Source organism: Heterodontus francisci, chromosome 18 (genome assembly GCF_036365525.1).
Source record: "Heterodontus francisci isolate sHetFra1 chromosome 18, sHetFra1.hap1, whole genome shotgun sequence".
NCBI classification, from domain to species: Eukaryota; Metazoa; Chordata; class Chondrichthyes; order Heterodontiformes; family Heterodontidae; genus Heterodontus; species Heterodontus francisci.
The window spans coordinates 6,283,327-6,300,386 of record NC_090388.1 but is presented as its reverse complement, the minus strand read 5'-3'; the positions used below and the strand labels follow the sequence as shown (position 1 = coordinate 6,300,386).

General features: G+C 40.8%; 1 protein-coding gene across 1 annotated transcript in view; it reads right to left on the bottom strand.

The window, feature by feature from the left end:
• Positions 1 to 376: 376 nt before the first annotated feature.
• Positions 377 to 17,060, bottom strand: part of tm7sf3 (transmembrane 7 superfamily member 3) — a 43,246-nt gene continuing 26,562 nt past the window's right edge. The window contains exons 5-12 of the mRNA XM_068050168.1: positions 15,595 to 15,766; positions 13,982 to 14,159; positions 9,689 to 9,775; positions 8,837 to 8,917; positions 6,893 to 7,045; positions 6,564 to 6,661; positions 5,752 to 5,914; positions 377 to 1,897 (exon numbers count right to left, since the gene is read on the bottom strand). Coding sequence (XP_067906269.1) covers positions 1,635 to 1,897; positions 5,752 to 5,914; positions 6,564 to 6,661; positions 6,893 to 7,045; positions 8,837 to 8,917; positions 9,689 to 9,775; positions 13,982 to 14,159; positions 15,595 to 15,766 — 1,195 coding nt within the window. The 3' untranslated portion in view covers positions 377 to 1,634. The remainder of the gene's footprint in view (positions 1,898 to 5,751; positions 5,915 to 6,563; positions 6,662 to 6,892; positions 7,046 to 8,836; positions 8,918 to 9,688; positions 9,776 to 13,981; positions 14,160 to 15,594; positions 15,767 to 17,060) is intronic.

Here is a 17,060-nt window from a genome sequence, read left to right as displayed (position 1 = left end):
GCCACCTGGGCCATCCTTTCACAGGCTCCAACATAAAGACCTGGCAACTAATGAATATGATCCCAGAATGATTATGGGATGTCAAGCACCCCAGAAACTGGAACCCATAATTCAGACCCGGCTGGTGGGCACACAAGATCCCATGATGCTATTTCAACAAGGATAAAAGGGATCATGTCCCAAGCATTATTTCTTGAACCAGCCATTAAATTAGCTGGTCATTGTATCACTACTGCTTGCAGGACCTTACTGTGCACAAATTGGCTGCTACATTTTCTGACATTACAATGAATTACTTAAAAGTACTTGGGATATGGTTATGAAAGATGCAAAGTGCAAGTTATTTCTTTGTAAAGGAGACAAAGAAACCACAAAATTGTATCAAATATTTTATCACATCTGTGCAGTATAAAATGTATACAAAATACAAGCCGTTATTTCAAGTGTTAAATGTTACAAATAAAAAAAATCCTCCTGTAACATTCACTGTACACCAATGTGTCCATTCCGTAATTCTAGATCAGTACCACAGCCTTGCTTGATTATAGCCCAGATTCACAGAGCATAATGAATGCCCTTTATTTCAGGATCCCTCTCCAGCTGGGACTCAATCATTGAGAACAGAAACCTTTTCAATCATTTCAGTGGAGATTAAAGTTAAGATGCATCATTTGTAAAATTATCTCCTTCCCCATGCAATTAATCTTGGATAGTGCCAAGCCAAGCTACTAGAGGGGAGGAAAACAAAACTATTTAGTTGTGACCTTATACTTGACAAGTTAAAACACTGGATAAGTAGCAGGCTACAAGTGGATCACTTGCTCAGTTCTGTGGCACAGTAATCTTGAGTTGAATAAAACTATTGCATGATTGAGCTAATTTTGGCTGCAGTAAATTATGAAAACTCTTGTACCAAAATGTTTCATACAAGTCACATGTTGATAGTCTTCCAGAAAATACAACCCATTAGCACTGAAGGTGAATATTGTGGAAGTTTATAATTTAGAAAATAGCTTTTAAACTTCAAAAAACTGAATGTTGTAAACAATGTTTAATTTCTAGATCAGACATATTGTTCTAGAATACAAGAGGTGTTTAAATGTGCAATGCACTGTGCAAGTCTTGAATTTTTTTTGACTACATAAAAATAGTTCGAAAGTGTTTGGAAATCTCTGGTTTTTGGAACTGCCAAATGTGAATCCTTAGAAGGACCAACTTTTCCTCGATATACTAGGTACTTTTTTTTTAAAATAGTAACCATACCTATGTGCAAATAACCAAAGAGAATCATCTAGTACAAGTTCCATATATGCCTACACCACAATAATTGGTCCCCCATTTCCCAAGAACTTGTTGACAGTCCATTCAAACAGAATTAGTACAGGTTTCATGCCCACTAACCAGCCAGTTTAGACTAATATCAGGTTACTAGACAGGACATCAATCGTTTGGCATTCCAATAGATTTTAGCACATTGTAAAGACTCAAAATAAACTTCTTGCAATATTAGCAGTCTGCCATTTGGATACCCAATGCGAAAAGTGAACTGGCAGGTCAGAGTACAAACAATCCTGATTGGTCATATATAAAACAGAAAAGAGCCATGTCCTTCCTCACTAGAAGTGGTCTGCAGCTTAGAGGAGCAATGGGGTCTGTTCACCTGCTGGCTGCTGTTTTGTGAAGAGCTGTTTGACATCAGTTAGTACACTCTTCATCCGATCCTTGATGGGTGGAACATGGTGACTGGGGTCCAAGATGTTGGTCTGACGGCGCTCCCTATCTCGTTTCCAGGTGTGATATGGATTAGATGGGAAGGTGGGCTGGTCTTTCTCACGATGAAACTGGAAAACCATTCCACTTACCAGCAAGACCACCCATACAGATATCAAAATATAGTCTGTGAATTAGAACAGATATTTACTATACACATCAACAGCACAAAATCCATTTGGCCTCTCCTGCCTGTGCCAGCTCTTTACCCATAGCCCTACAAATTTTATCCCCTTCAAATATTTAATTCCCTTTTGAAAGTGTTGAGTCCTTCCATTTTATTTTTATTTTTTTTTAGGACTTGGGTTTTAAAACTGAAGGATTCCATAGATGCTGGGACTTTAAAAATAATCAGAAGGTCTTTTGGACTGAGCTTGTAAACAGTTACTGGAAAAAAGTCAAGGAGTGCTAAAAACAAGCCCTTACTGAAAGTCTTCAGATAATTATCCAGCAGGGTTTTTTTTGACTTGGGACAAGACATTTTCAAAGTAGTGATGACAGGTCAAAATTTATAGACATCAGGGGGCTTGACTCTGGACATTGTTTATTGTGTTGCTTTGGACAGGCAGTTGGGATATGGCCAGTGTTGAAAAAAAAAACAGGAGAAAAATTGAGAAGGAAACCCCAACTCAGCTCATTCATCTCAAAAAGCCTGCCATCTCTTCATCTATAAAGCAGCAAGTGCAAGAAAGTCCCCGAAACCCATTGCTGCACTTTTCCTGGAAAGCCTGCCCAAACTGATCTTCAACATTGCCCGACAAGAACAGTTCTGGGAAGATCCCACTGACAGCTGTCTATGCTTATTTGGGATGCCAAACCAAAACAAAAAAGGACATTTGACATCTTTCCTTCAAGAATTAGCAAGTATTTGACTAAAGGTTCTTTTTGCTTTTTTTTGTAAGAGAACTCTAAGAGTAAATCTCTTGTTAACTGATGCATGTGTGGCCAAGGTTAAAAAAGGGAATTTTTATACTTCAATTTGTTTATGCTTTGCATAATTACTGGATAAGTTGTTTCACAATACTGAAAACTGTTGGTTTAAAGAAGCCTGATTGTTGTATTATTTAAAAATATATGTTGTGACCTGTGGAGAAGTGGAACCAGAAAAACAGTGCACACCTCCCACCTCAATTATTATTGAATCTGTTTCAACTGGCCTTTCAGACAGTGAATTCCAAACCACAATTCAGTAAAAAAATTCTCACTTCTGTCTTTTACCAATTACATTAAATCTGTACATCTGCAGTTTAATTCTGCATTCAGACAGTACTAGCACTTGGTTGAACTCCATCTATAGTTAGAAATTATCCAATTCCATTGCAGGAGGGATGAGCTTCCAATATCATGCACTGAGTGTCTGAACAATAGGTGGCACTGTTGTGGATCAGACTTGGCACGGGGAGCACTCGCAACCGACTTTTATTAACTTGTGCACGAGAATAAACAGTAGAGCTCACATTGAGACTCAGTGCGATGTTCTGAAGAATTTCAGTAAAACAATGGCAATTATACTATTCTGCAACCAATAATCTTACAATAGTTCAATCCTTAATCTGCATTCTAAAGCACCAATATTACAATTCAGTTTTTGCTCTAAACGAATAAGATAGTAATTTTCAATCCTTTGTTTACATATCTAACTCACCATTGGCCTTGCAGCTGGTACAGTGCAATAACAAAGAGACATTATGCTTCAACAACACTCATCACCCAGACATGACACATTCCCAAGGAACAGTTAACGTGAGAAACATACTGACCAGGCAATCCCTGTCCCGGGGCACCTTCCCCTGGAATTGCAGGTGGTGTAATACCTGCCCATTTACCTCCTCTCTCCTCACTATCCCAGGCCCCAAACACTCCTTTCAGGTGAAGCAGCGATTTACTTGTACTTCTTTCAATGTAGTATACTGTATTCGCTGTTCACAATGTGGTCTCCTCTACATTGGGGCGACCAAGCGCAGACTGGGTGACTGCTTTGCGGAACACCTCCGCTCAGTCCGCAAGCAGGACCCTGAGCTTCCAGTTGCTTGCCATTTCAACACTCCCCCCTGCTCTCATGCTCACATCTGTCCTGGGATTGCTGCAGTGTTCCAGTGAACATCAATGCAAGCTCGAGGAACAGCATCTCATTTACCGATTAGGCACACTACAGCCTGCCGGACTGAACATTGAGTTCAATAATTTCAGAGCATGACAGCCCCCCATTTTACTTTCATTTTTAGCTATTTTTTTTTTTCTTTCTTACAATTTTTTTTTTGCATTTATTTCATTTCATCTTAGTTTGTTCAGTTTGCTTAGCCACTGTTTTTTTTTCAGGTTTGCACTTGCTGTTCAATCTTCAGTCTGTTAACACCCTTTCTGTAATAATGCTTTGTCTTTCAACACACCATTAACATATTGTTTGCCTTTGCTCCATGACCTTTTGGTCAGCTATGTGGCCTTGTCCAATTCTCCTTTGTTATCTCTTGCCCCACCCCCACCTCACTTGCTTATAATCTTTGACTTTTCTAATATTTGTCAGTTCCAAAGAAGGGTCACTGACCCGAAACGTTAACTCTGCTTCTCTTTTCACAGATGCTGCCAGACCTGCTGAGTGGTTCCAGCATTTCTTGTTTTTATTATAAACCCACACTCTTGTCAGAGGGTGGCTCACCTCAGGTTCCACAGCACCATCAACGAGGAAAACCAGTTGTTTCATTCAGGTAGTCATTCAACCCTTCACACCTGTGCTACTCCCAAGGATTTCTCATTCTCCTGCCCCAAGTTTTCAATTTTTTTTTTAAATAAAAAAGGAGCAAAATTAAAGAAAATGCCAATTGCTATTATTCTCAACATCCTTTCTGGAAGCCCAAAATTGGACTGCCACCAAATTTAATTTTAATAATCCTTCTATCAAAGCCTCCATTTAAATCCTATTCTCTTCCTACCCCTTTCCCCCCCAAAAGAGATTCATACTCAACTGTCCCTCAAGCCTACCAATAATGTACATTTCCTTTATTAAAGGAAATCTTACATCTGGGAACCTAGTCTCACTTATCTTTCCAAAGCCACCTTGCTACAATTGTATCTGCTTTTATTAAGACACACCAGGAGTGCTGTGTGCAGTTTTGGTCTCCATATTTAAAAGGAAGGATATACTTGCTTTGGAAATGGTATGACCACCTCTAGGTGCTTACCCATTGTCTCTCGAGACAAGGAGGCCAATGAAGATTGTACTCAGAACTCCTGGGAATGTGTCTAGTTTGTACCCAAGCACCAGAGCCTCCTCGCATGTCCATCCAAGGGCAGATGGGGTCTTGATTTCATATCTGTAAGACGGCACCAATATAGCACTCCCCAGTACTATATTGCAGTGTCAGCCCAGGTTATATGTTCAGGTCTCTACAGTGGGACTTGATCACAACCTTCTGACTCAGTGCTACGCATTGATTGAATTACCACCAGAAGTATATTGGATTGCTGGCCTAAAACTTCTCTGCACTTTCCAACCCCCACCCACCCTTACTTTTGATGGTCAAGTCTTCATCCACCTTAGCCCAACAAACTCCCTTCTGAATCCCTCCCCCCAAATATACCATGATCACACCTTTATAAGCCTTCTCAAAGCCTATTGCTTCAACCAAGCTTTGTTACCTGCTCCAACTGAAACAAAAGCTCAAAATCCACTGTTTCTTACCCTCTCAAGCTCCTTGGAATGTTTTTTGCATCAAGTTTAAAAATGTTATATAAAATGGAACTTAAACATAAATGCTATTTATTCACTGGGGCACCAGTAGGAAATTACAGTATTCAGAACAGACTGAAAAGCCAAATCACAAGACTACCAAGATATATAGACAACAAACTGGACAGACCTTGGTAATTCTTCTGTTCCATCAGAATGTGACCAACCGGTAAAAAAGGTTTTTGCAACTGTATGACCTTACAACAGCAGTTCTCCATGTAAGTAGGATCTCCATAATGTTTTTGTGGACTTACCATTCATTTGGAAGGGAACATTAGTGTAGGCAGTGTTGAGGTTGTCGTTGAGTGCTCGTTTGAGAATATTTAGTGTGATGTAGGCGAGGCTGGTGTACACAAAGTTATGGACTGCTAGAATCACTGCGTAAGAACCAACAAATCCACAGGTCGTTATATTCAACTAAAAAAAACAGGAAAAGACAATTAAACACCAAAATGTGCAAAGCATTTAAAAACTTAATTTCCACCAATGTGATATGACAACACATGCTGGTACAATTCCTTTAGAAAATCTACTGGGGTATTGTATGAACAATTTGAGACCATGTGTGGAAAGTGTAGCATGTTTGGGAGGAACAGGTAACTTTGGACCTATGGTTCCCAAAGCTCTCCAGCACTGGAGTTTTTTTCACCTCATGTCTGGGTCTGTTGTAGACTGACAACTCTGGGCCAGGGGTTGTGGGTGGTGGTGGGGGGGGGGGGGGGGAGAAAGAGAGGAGGAGAAAAAGGGAAGAGAAGGAGAGGGAATAGGGGAGAGAATGTCTTTATGATATCTTGCCAAGATTCAAGTATTTCAGAATAGCCACTTTGAGACACCAGACAGAACATTGGTCAGCAGGTCAGAGACCATTGATCTGTTATTTAGTCTATAAAATCAGGAGAAACTGAAGACTTTATAACTACTTCTCTTCACCCTCCCTCCCACTTAATGAAAGTTGCAACTCAAGTTTGTTGGCCATAATTGGTAAATTTTCTTTTAACAAAACTGGGCATTGTTAAGTCAACATGGGATGCTAAAGTCACTGCCTAGTAGAACATGGGGAACTCACTGCTCTTGGACAGCTGAAAAATATCAGAGGTACAAGTAAAGTCACACTTGTAAATGACACCCAGAAAACAACATCATCATTGAAGACTTTAAGGTTTCCTGAAAGACAAAAAAAAAATCAGCATCAAGCCCCAGTGAATAAATTATATATTTTAATGAAAACTGCTGTGGAAGTTCCAATATTAATGTAAATTTTAATATAGAAGTCAGAAGCAAAAAAGATTTTCCAAATTTGCACTTCAAAATGTTTAGCAAGATCCAACATCAAATTTTGAATCAAATGAAGATCAAGCTTTTGTGGACTGGTTACTAGATGATTCAATTACTCACCCAATGGTGTGAAGATGATCAAAGAGGACAACAAAAATCCCAGCACCAGCCCAACAATTAGCATGCAGAATGCAACAGTGCCAAATCGCCACCAGCAGATCACGAGCAAGCTGCCACCAACACAGCCCACGATTGCCACTAGACTCAAAACCACTGAGGAGACAAGAAAAAAGGGTCCTTAGAAGACTACACACCAATTTCATAACTTAGCTAATTATGCAGCTGTTAACAGTGTTTTTATTGTGAAATAAAACATCAGGTTCAAATGATGTTTTTGTTTGGGGGGGGTGGGGTGGGAGGCTGCAGGGAAGAAGTTGGGGGAAGTAAATAGTTTGGGCTTCAGTTTAACTTCAGGAACCCATTCTAGACTGATGCACTCAAAAAAAAAGGTTTTTGCTCTCTGCAAGACAGAATTCTGCAAATTACAGCACCCTCTTCATACAAGGCTACAATGAAACAGGCAAGCTCAAGTTTCCTCATGGACGAGATCAAGGAGTCTTAGATATAAAAAAAGGACAAAACAAAATGAATCACTCATGCTCTTTTGAACACTAATGTGCATTTTTAAATCGGGTAAATTGGATTAAGATAAAGATCAGCCATGATCTAATTGAATGGGACAGCAGGCTCAAGGGGCTGAAAGATTTCTCCCACATTGTCTGAATTTGAGAAATGAAGGGGCCAGGAAGTACAATGGAAAGTTTTACAGAAATACAAATTCCTTCAATTTGGCAATTTAATTCTTCAGACAGGAATCCATATAGGCAAAGTGGCCCACAAAGACCATTCAAGCATTTCTAAATTGTGTTCCAGCCAGACAGCAAATGCAGCCTGATCCGGTTTGAAAATCAAAATCTGCCGGCATAAACTGAATGTCAGCTTCAAATAAAACCACCAACTCACCCCAGATTAACTAGCTGTTCTTCAGGCTACAGGGATTGTGTTTCTTTTGGGGGTGGGGGTGTGCGGGGTAGAAAAGTGGGACTGATTGGGTTACTGGATTGCTGCATGGACTATGGTCTCCTTCTGTGCCATAAATGACCAACATTGAACACAAGGTTTCATTTTAGCTTGCAGCCACTTTAAACTACTGCACAACAGGTTGAAAAGCTTTTCAACTAACTTATGTGCACTTTAGAGATACCACCATTAAAACATTTTGAAGATTGGGTCTTCAAAAGGTGGCCATTCGGCCCATTGTGCCAGCTCTTAGAGCTAGCCATTAATCCAGCTTGCCCACTCAGAGCCCTGTCTTTTTTTTGTAAATCCCCTTCAAGTATTTATCCCATTCTCTTTTGAAAGTTACTATTGAATCTGCTTCCACTGCCCATTCAGTCAGTGCATCCCAGATCAGAACTCATGGTATAAAACAAAAATGTTTCTCCACCTCACCTCTGATTCCTTTTGTCAACCACCTTAAGCTTGTGTCCTCTGGTTAATGACCCTTCTGTTAGTGGAAAAAGTTTCCCCTTATTTACTCTCATCAAAATCCTTCATAATCTCAACCTTCTCTGCTCTAAGAATAACCCCAGTTTCTCCACATAACTCAAGTCCCTCATCCTGGTACCATTCTAGTAAATCTCTTCTGCGCCCTCTAAGGCTTCCCAACGTGTGGTATCCAAAATTGGAGACAATACTCCAGCTGAGGTCTAACCAGTTTCATAAAGGTTTGGCAACAACTTACTTTTTTACTTTAATAAAAAAAAAAGGAAGAATTGTATGCTCTTTTAAAAAAAAAAAAAGCCTTTCAACTGGTCCTGCCACTTTCAAAGGTTTGTGTAAATACATCTAGCTCTGTTCCTGTATCCTCTTTAGAGCTGTACCATTTAGTTTATATTATCTTCCACCTACCAAAAGTGTGGTTTGCCCATCCATATTCAGTTTTGTATAAACCAGCCGTGTTGCAGGCAAAACAGAAGTCCACTCATTTACCAACCCACTTACCATCATAATCCAGCACTGTTGTTCGTACAATCAGAATGAAGAACAGAAATCCCAGGAAAATGAATCCTATGAAGAACAATTCTGCAATACACAAAAAAGGTATTTACCAAGAGACCCAAGATTATGGTCACTGCTGCCTGTTGTGAACAGTGCCTTTTCTGCTCAATATTGTCTGGTGAAAAGTTGGTAATGTGACTTGTATACAATGCTCTAAAAAAATAAATCTGCATTTAATCTGTTTAAAGTTTATGGTCTTGCAGTTGGTAGAATTCGTATTTGCAGGAGAGAAATAGCCATGTATAGTGGTTTGTGTGGAATGTAACCTTCTCCTATCCTGCCCCCATACAGGAACAAACACAAGAGTGTTAACAGCTTTCTGGGGGATAGAATTCCAGATTTCCATGACAGAAGTGTTTGCTGACATCATCCTTGAAGGGTCGAGCTCTAATTTTAAAGCTATGCCCCACCAGATGAAACAATTTCTCTCTACTTAATCAACTGCTTTAAATCAAACATTTCAGTTAGATCACCTTGTTAATCTTTTATATTCAGGGAATACAAGCCTCATCTATGCCACCAGTTCTTTTAGCCCCAGTGTCATTGATGAATCTGCACTGCACCTCCTTCAAGACCAATATCTCCTTCCCAGGATGCAGTGCCCAAAACTGATTACTATGAGTAAAATAAAACTAGAAGTGAAGGGCACTCTAGATTAGTTACCTCATTTGCTTCTACAGGAGAATGTTTGCATCATAACTTCAATCAGCAAACTTTTATAGTAACAGTACTGCACGTGTCAACCCTTACAGAACCACTGGAATGGACTCCACTTTTTACAGAATGAAAACTCACCTGTTTTTAGGTATCTATGCCCAAAGAAGCAAATAAATAATCCAACGAGCCCGACAGAAACAAAAAATATTCTTGTTGAAATTCTTTCTGAAAAAAAAAACCAAAAATCCTAATGAGGATTAACACACAGCAGCACTCTCCGCCCCATGCTAACCACTCGTTGGTTATAATGCCAGCCTCAGATAGATGAGGCACCTGGTCTCCAGTTCAAACCAAACTGGATGCTGCTACTAACCAGAGTGAACTGAACAGGGTCGAGTCCATCGCATGGCAAAACCCTCAATCATGTCTTTATTACCTCCATACCCAACCATTCCAACTCTCCTGGCGGGCCTCCCATTTTTCACACTACATAAACTGGAGCTCATTTAAAAATCTGCTGCCTGTATCCTAATTGCACCAATTCCTATTCACCCCAAACTCAGCTACATATGCTGGACCAGAAGCCCCTTATTCATTTTAAAATTCTCAATTTGCCGACAAATCACTCCATGGCTTTGCCCTTCCCCCAACATTCTACAATCCTCATCTGTATTCTCCAATTCTGGATTCTTACACATCAGATTTTAATTGCTCTGCCATTGGTGGCCATGCCTTCAGCTGTCTATGCCCCAAGCTCTGGCATTCATTCCCTAAATCTCTCCCTCCTTAAAACCTACCTCTGACCCAAGCTGTTAGACATTGATCTACAAAAAGGATATTAGCACAGGTGACTAATATTTGACAATGCTTCTGTGAAGCATCATGGGACATGTTGAAAGGCACTATATAAATGCAAGCTCTCGTTGAGCTTCCCCCATACTGTCCAGTTTAGAATTGCCACACCATCTCTAGTGCAAGCTCAACAGTTTCAGATATGCGATAGCAAGATATGTGCCAATTAACAGTTCTTACTGACCTGGCAGACACCAGCCAACCACCAACAGCTGCTCATTTCACACTGGACTTCCAGGAGAACCTTCCAGACTCCACCATGCTAACTGAAGCTAACAAATGGTGAAAGAACGCAAGATACCTACTAGGTCCCTTAACATTTTTGGCTATTATAATTGACTTATTTAAATTTCTATTTTGTAGAGCTTGTGCATTTGCAAATTTAATATTCCACTAATGCTAAATGCACAGATTGTAATTAACTGGAATCATAACCCTACTGGCAGCAGTACAAGTCTTGTTCCTTGGGGTAGAGTTTAAATAGGGAGCAGGACCAAGGAATCAGTCTTATGTGCAGTAATATAATCTGTGGCCAGCCAGCCTCTGCTACAATGCTGAAGGAGCCTTTGAACCATTACACCATGTAAAGCACTTCCATTTTTTGGAAAAGTTTCATAGCAGTTAAAAGAATCTAGCACTACGGAGCATTGGAAAATGAAGCAATCTTCAAAACTGACAATCTAATGAGCCTCATCTGCAGACCATAACAAGGGGAATCGAACTGTGCCAAGAGTGATTCAATTCCACAAAATATATTTAGTCAATAAATCAAATCATTTCCAGGGATGATCACATCTTTTGTGGCTACTTTTCCCCCCCAATTGGAAATATAAAATTTAGTCAGCAGCTGATTTGATGCAAGTTACCTTCTGGTGAGCACTGGTGACTTCATGACAAGGCAATTTGATTCAAATTACTACAGGTGGACATCACTGAATCCTAGGGGCTACCATTGACCAGAAACTGAACTGGAGAAGCCATATAAAAAATAGTGGTTACAACAGCAGGTTAGGGCTGGGAATTCTGTAGTGAGTAACTCACCTGACTCCCTAAAGCCTAACCATCATCTACAAGGCACAAGTCAGGAGTGTGATGCAATACCTTCCACTTGCCTGGACGGGTGCAGCTACAACAACACTCAAGCTCAACACCATCCTGGACAAAGCAGCCCATTTGATTGGCACCCCATCCATCATCATTCACTCCCTTCACCACAAATGCACAGTAGCAGTAACACCAAGGCTCCTTCAACAGCACCTTCCAAACACAACCTCTACCACCTAGAACAGCAAGGGCAGCAGATGCATGGGAATACCACCTGCATGTTGGGAAGGCAGTGGCATCATGGTATTGTCACTGGACTAGTAATGCAGAGTCCCAGGGTATTGCTCTGGGGACATGGGTTAAAATCCCACCACAGCAGTTGGTGGAATTTGAATTCAATTAATAAATCTGGAATTAAAAGCTTGTCTAATGGCAACCATGAAACCATTGTCAATTGTTGTAAAAACCCATCTGGTTTACTAATGTACTTTAGGGAAAGAAATCTGCTGTCCTTACCTGGTCTGGCCTACATGTGATTCAAGACCCACAGAAATGTGGTTGACTCTTACATGCCCTAGAAAGCCACTCAGTTGCATCAAACTGCTACAAGGTTGATAGCACTAAGTGTACCTACCCCACATGGACTGCAGTGGTTTAAGGCAGTTCACTAGCACCTTCAAGAGCAGTTAGGGATAGGCACATCCCATGAGCAAATTAAAAAAAAATTCCCTCCAAGCCACACACCATCTTGACTTGGAGGTCTATTGCCATTCCTTCCTAACTGGTCAAAATCCTGGAACTCCCTACTCAACAGCACTGGGTGTACCTACACCTGACAGACTAAGTTCAAAAAGGCAGTTCACCAACTGCTCGAGGGCAATAAATGCTGATCTTGCCAGCAATACTCATCCCACAAACAAGTAAATATATATAGTGGTCATTTTGCATATAATGTCCCACAAACAGCAAGGAATCAATGAGCAGATTATTAGTTTTGGGAACATTGATCGAGAACATTCATCAAGGCACCAAGAACTCAGCGCTTTTCAAACACCACAGTATCAAACATTCAACCGAACCAACAGGACAGGCAAATATTTTTACTTGCATTTCTTTGTAATTCAGCACTGAGAGTTAGTCTAGTACAATACTCAAATATCAGGACCTTCAACCTCAAGAGGCAGTGCTGGCAGGTAGAACAAAGCTGAACACTTAAAACCTTCGCAGAAACAAACCAAAAACAGAACAGTTATCTTACCACTTAGTCCACCAATGGCCCTTCTGGCAAATGAAATTGTCTGATTTCCAAGCTGCTGCTCAGTGCAAGACAAATCACACATCAAATCAAAAAAAGAATGGTTATGTTGAGCACTGAACCGTAACAGATCAGACAGCATACTGGACACATTTTAAAACTACAGATTAGCTCTGGAGTTATTCAAGTGTTGATCAACTTGCTATATTAACTAGTAGTTTGCAATCCAAATCCTGAGTTGAATCAACACTGTAATCTGCATGTTTCAGTAAGACTCTGTTTAAAAAGTTGCAAGTTTCATCTTGGCTTAATTATGAAAGTATATGCTAGGTTGTTAGGCAAGGATATTAGGGATTGATGGAGCACAGGCAGATGAATGGTAGGACAAGCTAAAGAGGTTGATCGGCAACCCAACCATTAACTTCCTCCAACACTGGCAGTGGCCACTGTACCATCCAGTAACTCAGCAAGGCACCTTCCAAACCCATAATCTCTACAAACATGCCATAGTATCAATAACTACAGCATTAACACTGGCAAAACCTTAAGCAAACAAGGGCCATGGACAGGGTTTTAAGAACATGGAACGTTTTTGGAAATTAGGACATGGGACTCCTGAAAATGTCAATATTCACATGGATTTTATTTTCAGTGTGTGGTTCACTTGAACTGCCCATGTTTTAAACTGGGTAAAACCAATTCCCAGGACCACTATCAATACAATTCACCACTCAGATGTTCAGTGAGTAAAAGTGCATATCAACAAGGTGCAAATTATCTTGTAGATTTCATCCTTTTCAAGCCGAAAGGGTTTTTGAAGCTCAGCTCACTTCACCTCAATGTGGAAAGATGCCAGCCCAGAAATGCTTACAGGAAGTTAACAGGCAAAGCAGCTGTTGAGATCCCTAAACTGAGCTAGTCTGCAGGGAGACCAGTATCCACAAACAAGAAAAGGAAAGGGGGCAGAGGACAGGGATGAAAAGGAAGAGTGTAGTTTAGGACCTTGTTGTATGAAAATTGGCTGCAACATTTCCTACATTGCAACACAAAGTACAGTTCAAAAAAGTACTTCAGGACAAGGGGTGCTGAAAGGGATTCTATACGTACAAGCCTTTCAGAACTCCAGCAAGAAGGAAAAGTGGGAAAGGAGAGGACAGGAATCTAGATCATCTTCTCTCTCAACTAGAGAGAGATAGTTGGTTACAGCCAGCTAGAGATTCAATTGAACATTGAAAAGCTGTTCAAACCAATTTTGGGGAGGTAAAGAATCGGATACTTACTGGGTGTGTAGCAATTGTCCAGTTTGTCAGTGAAGCTACAGCCATATGTATGAGCAGGAGTATAAGCTGCTGATGTGTTCCTCTCTGGATCCTTAACAATAACATTATAAATCACCCCTTGACCAGGTATGGAGGATACAGCTACACTGGCCTTATCTTGTGCACCCAGGCTGAAAAGCTGAAAACAAAATAGAATTCTGTTAAAATAGGTCACAGTACAGACTCCAACCACAAGTAAACCTCATTTCCCCATCAGGAAGATAAGACTCTCCTACACAAAAACTTCAACTGTTGAGTAAAGCAGATGGTTAACTCAATTTTAAAAAAAAACTCAATTTAAAAGCACTTAAAATATTCAGAAAAAATACATTTGTTTTTACTCTATTAAACTGCCCAAATTATTCTAAAATTCAGTTAGCTTGGCTGGACTGGTAGTACTCTAGGGTGGGTCTAACCCTAATTCTGGGACTATTCATCTGGTTATTTCTTTCCACAACAGGGTAGCTGTGGATGAAAACTTACTGTAAGTTTTAGAAACGGAATTGGACTTGAGGCCCTGGGAAGCCATGAGTTCTGTTAGATATACAAAGGATCCTTTAATTTCAAGGAAGTGAAGGATGAAGTGGGTGCAAGATAGCAGATTTGAGTCATGAGAAATGGGGCAGGGATTACTGGGCAGTTTTTCCTCATGCATCCTGTACAGAAACAAGCCTTTCAATGTGATGCTAACATTGGGAGTCATGGGACAGACTGACTCAGCAAAAGAAAAATTACATTGGCCTTCCTCCCACAACATTTTCCCACCCCCCCACAGTGAACATTGACAAGCCTCACTCCCACCCTCAGGCATGCCAATCCCGACACAGTAACTCCACTCTGATCAGAATTACAAGCCTGAAGTTTTGTGCGCGCGCAAGGTTGGAGATGGGGAAGATGGTGACCAGACAAGTTTGTGCATGCTTTTAAAGCAAAGCATTAGTCAGTCATTTGGTACCAAAATGTTTGGAAACTCCCTCTGGAGAATTACAGGCTTTAAAATCGGTCTTTGGACTATCCCAAAATCAGTAATTTGGATCATTCCTACTGTACATCCTAATGTCCCCACTTGTGGGAGAATCCAAAACTAGAATCCAAAGCAATATATACAACCTTATGGAATAGAATGATATCCTGATGGGGGGGTTAGATGAAGTAGGGTAGGAGGAACCTTGCAGTATAAGTACTAGCATAGACCTGTTGGGCTAAATGGCCAGTTTATGAACTATAAATTCTACATACATCAGTTTTTAAAATCTCAGTTTAAAATTGGATCACGAAAGTTATGTCCTTGCTCCTATGGTTGAAAGGCTGCTGGAGAAATCTGTGCAGGATACACCAAGTCAACTTCATAAACATCCAATATGTATTTTGTACCAAAAGTTCATGAACTTTCTATCCAGAGAATTATAAACCTTGGGCTGGTCCATAGGCAGGTCAATGGTTACACATGCTAAATCATCCAAATACACACCAAAACTGTTGAATTATTCACCAAATCTTCAATATCAGTGACAAAAATCCATTCACTTCACAAAAGGGAGGGGAGGGAAAGACACAAGTTACACTTTTCATACCTTGATTCCATTTGCTTCCACTTGCTGTACCTCAGCCATCTTCTGGAGAGAGACAAAGAGGACCTTTTCAGTCAGGTCACTCTCCGGTAAAAAATACTGATAGATGTCATATCTAAGTCGCCATCTGGGCTGTTCACCAGCATCAAAGTCACATGAGGGTGGAACTGTTTCCCTGCAATACAAAGACAGCCACTGAATTCATTGCCTTGCCTCCAATCCAAAAAACTTCAACCATTTTATTGTCTCATTTAAAAAAATGTGGGTCACTGCTCTGAAGCACAAAACTTCAGGCTAAATGAGGATCCACTCCAGACAATACAACATTAGGCCATTGACCCACCAGTTGTCATTTGCAACAAGTTGCAGAGCCAGGTTTTGTTTGATGTGATATTCCTGTATTTACTTAAGCTAAGAGTTACAAATTATTTAAGACCAGGATTAGGCCACAATGTCTTTACTACTCTTCCATTCATCTTTAAAGATACATTTGGGAGTAACTGATAAATGACAGAACAGGGAAGCCAGTTTGAGATCGAAATTAACCAGATAGACAATGACTTTGGTATTTGAATTCAGTTTTCATTGCACTCCATGATGAAAGTTACATGGCAATGTGCTAATCAAAAATCAACCTGGGGTCACCACTGACCAGAAAGTTCACTGGACTAGCCTTATAAACTGTGGCTGGAAGGAGGTCAGAGGCTGGGAATTGTTGGCCAGTAACACCTTCTGACTGCACAAAGCCTGTCCTAACTTCACCTTGTAGATGTAGGTGTGTGATGGAATACTCACCACTTGCCTGGATGGGTCCAGCTCCAACACTCAAGAAGCTAGACACCATCCAGGACAAAGCAGCCCACTTGATTAGCAGCCCATCTACAAACATTCACTCCCTCCACCACTGGCACATAGTAGCTACAGTGTGTACCATATACAAGATGCACTGCAGCAAAAGGGCAGCACAGTGGCGCAGTGGGTAGCACCGCAGCCTCTCAGCTCCAGCGACCCGGGTTCAATTCTGGGTACTGCCTGTGTGGAGTTTGCAAGTTCTCCCTGTGTCTGCGTGGGTTTCCTCCGGGTGCTCCGGTTTCCTCCCATATGCCAAAGACTTGCAGGTTGCTAGGTTAATTGGCCATTATAAATTGCCCCTAGTATAGGTAGGGAAATATAGGGACAGGTGGGGATGTGGTAGGAATATGGGATTAGTGTAGGATTAGTATAGATGGGTGGTTGATGGTCGGCACAGACTCAGTGGGCCGAAGGGCCTGTTTCAGTGCTGTATCTCTAAACTAAACTAACTCAACACCTCCTTCAACAGCACCTTCCAAACTCTCAACCTCTACCACTTAGGAGGATATAGGCAGCAGACACATGGCAACACCACCTGCAAGTTTCCCTCCAAGTCACACACCATCCAGACTTGGAACTATATCGCCGTTCCTTCACTTGTCACTGGGTCAAAATCC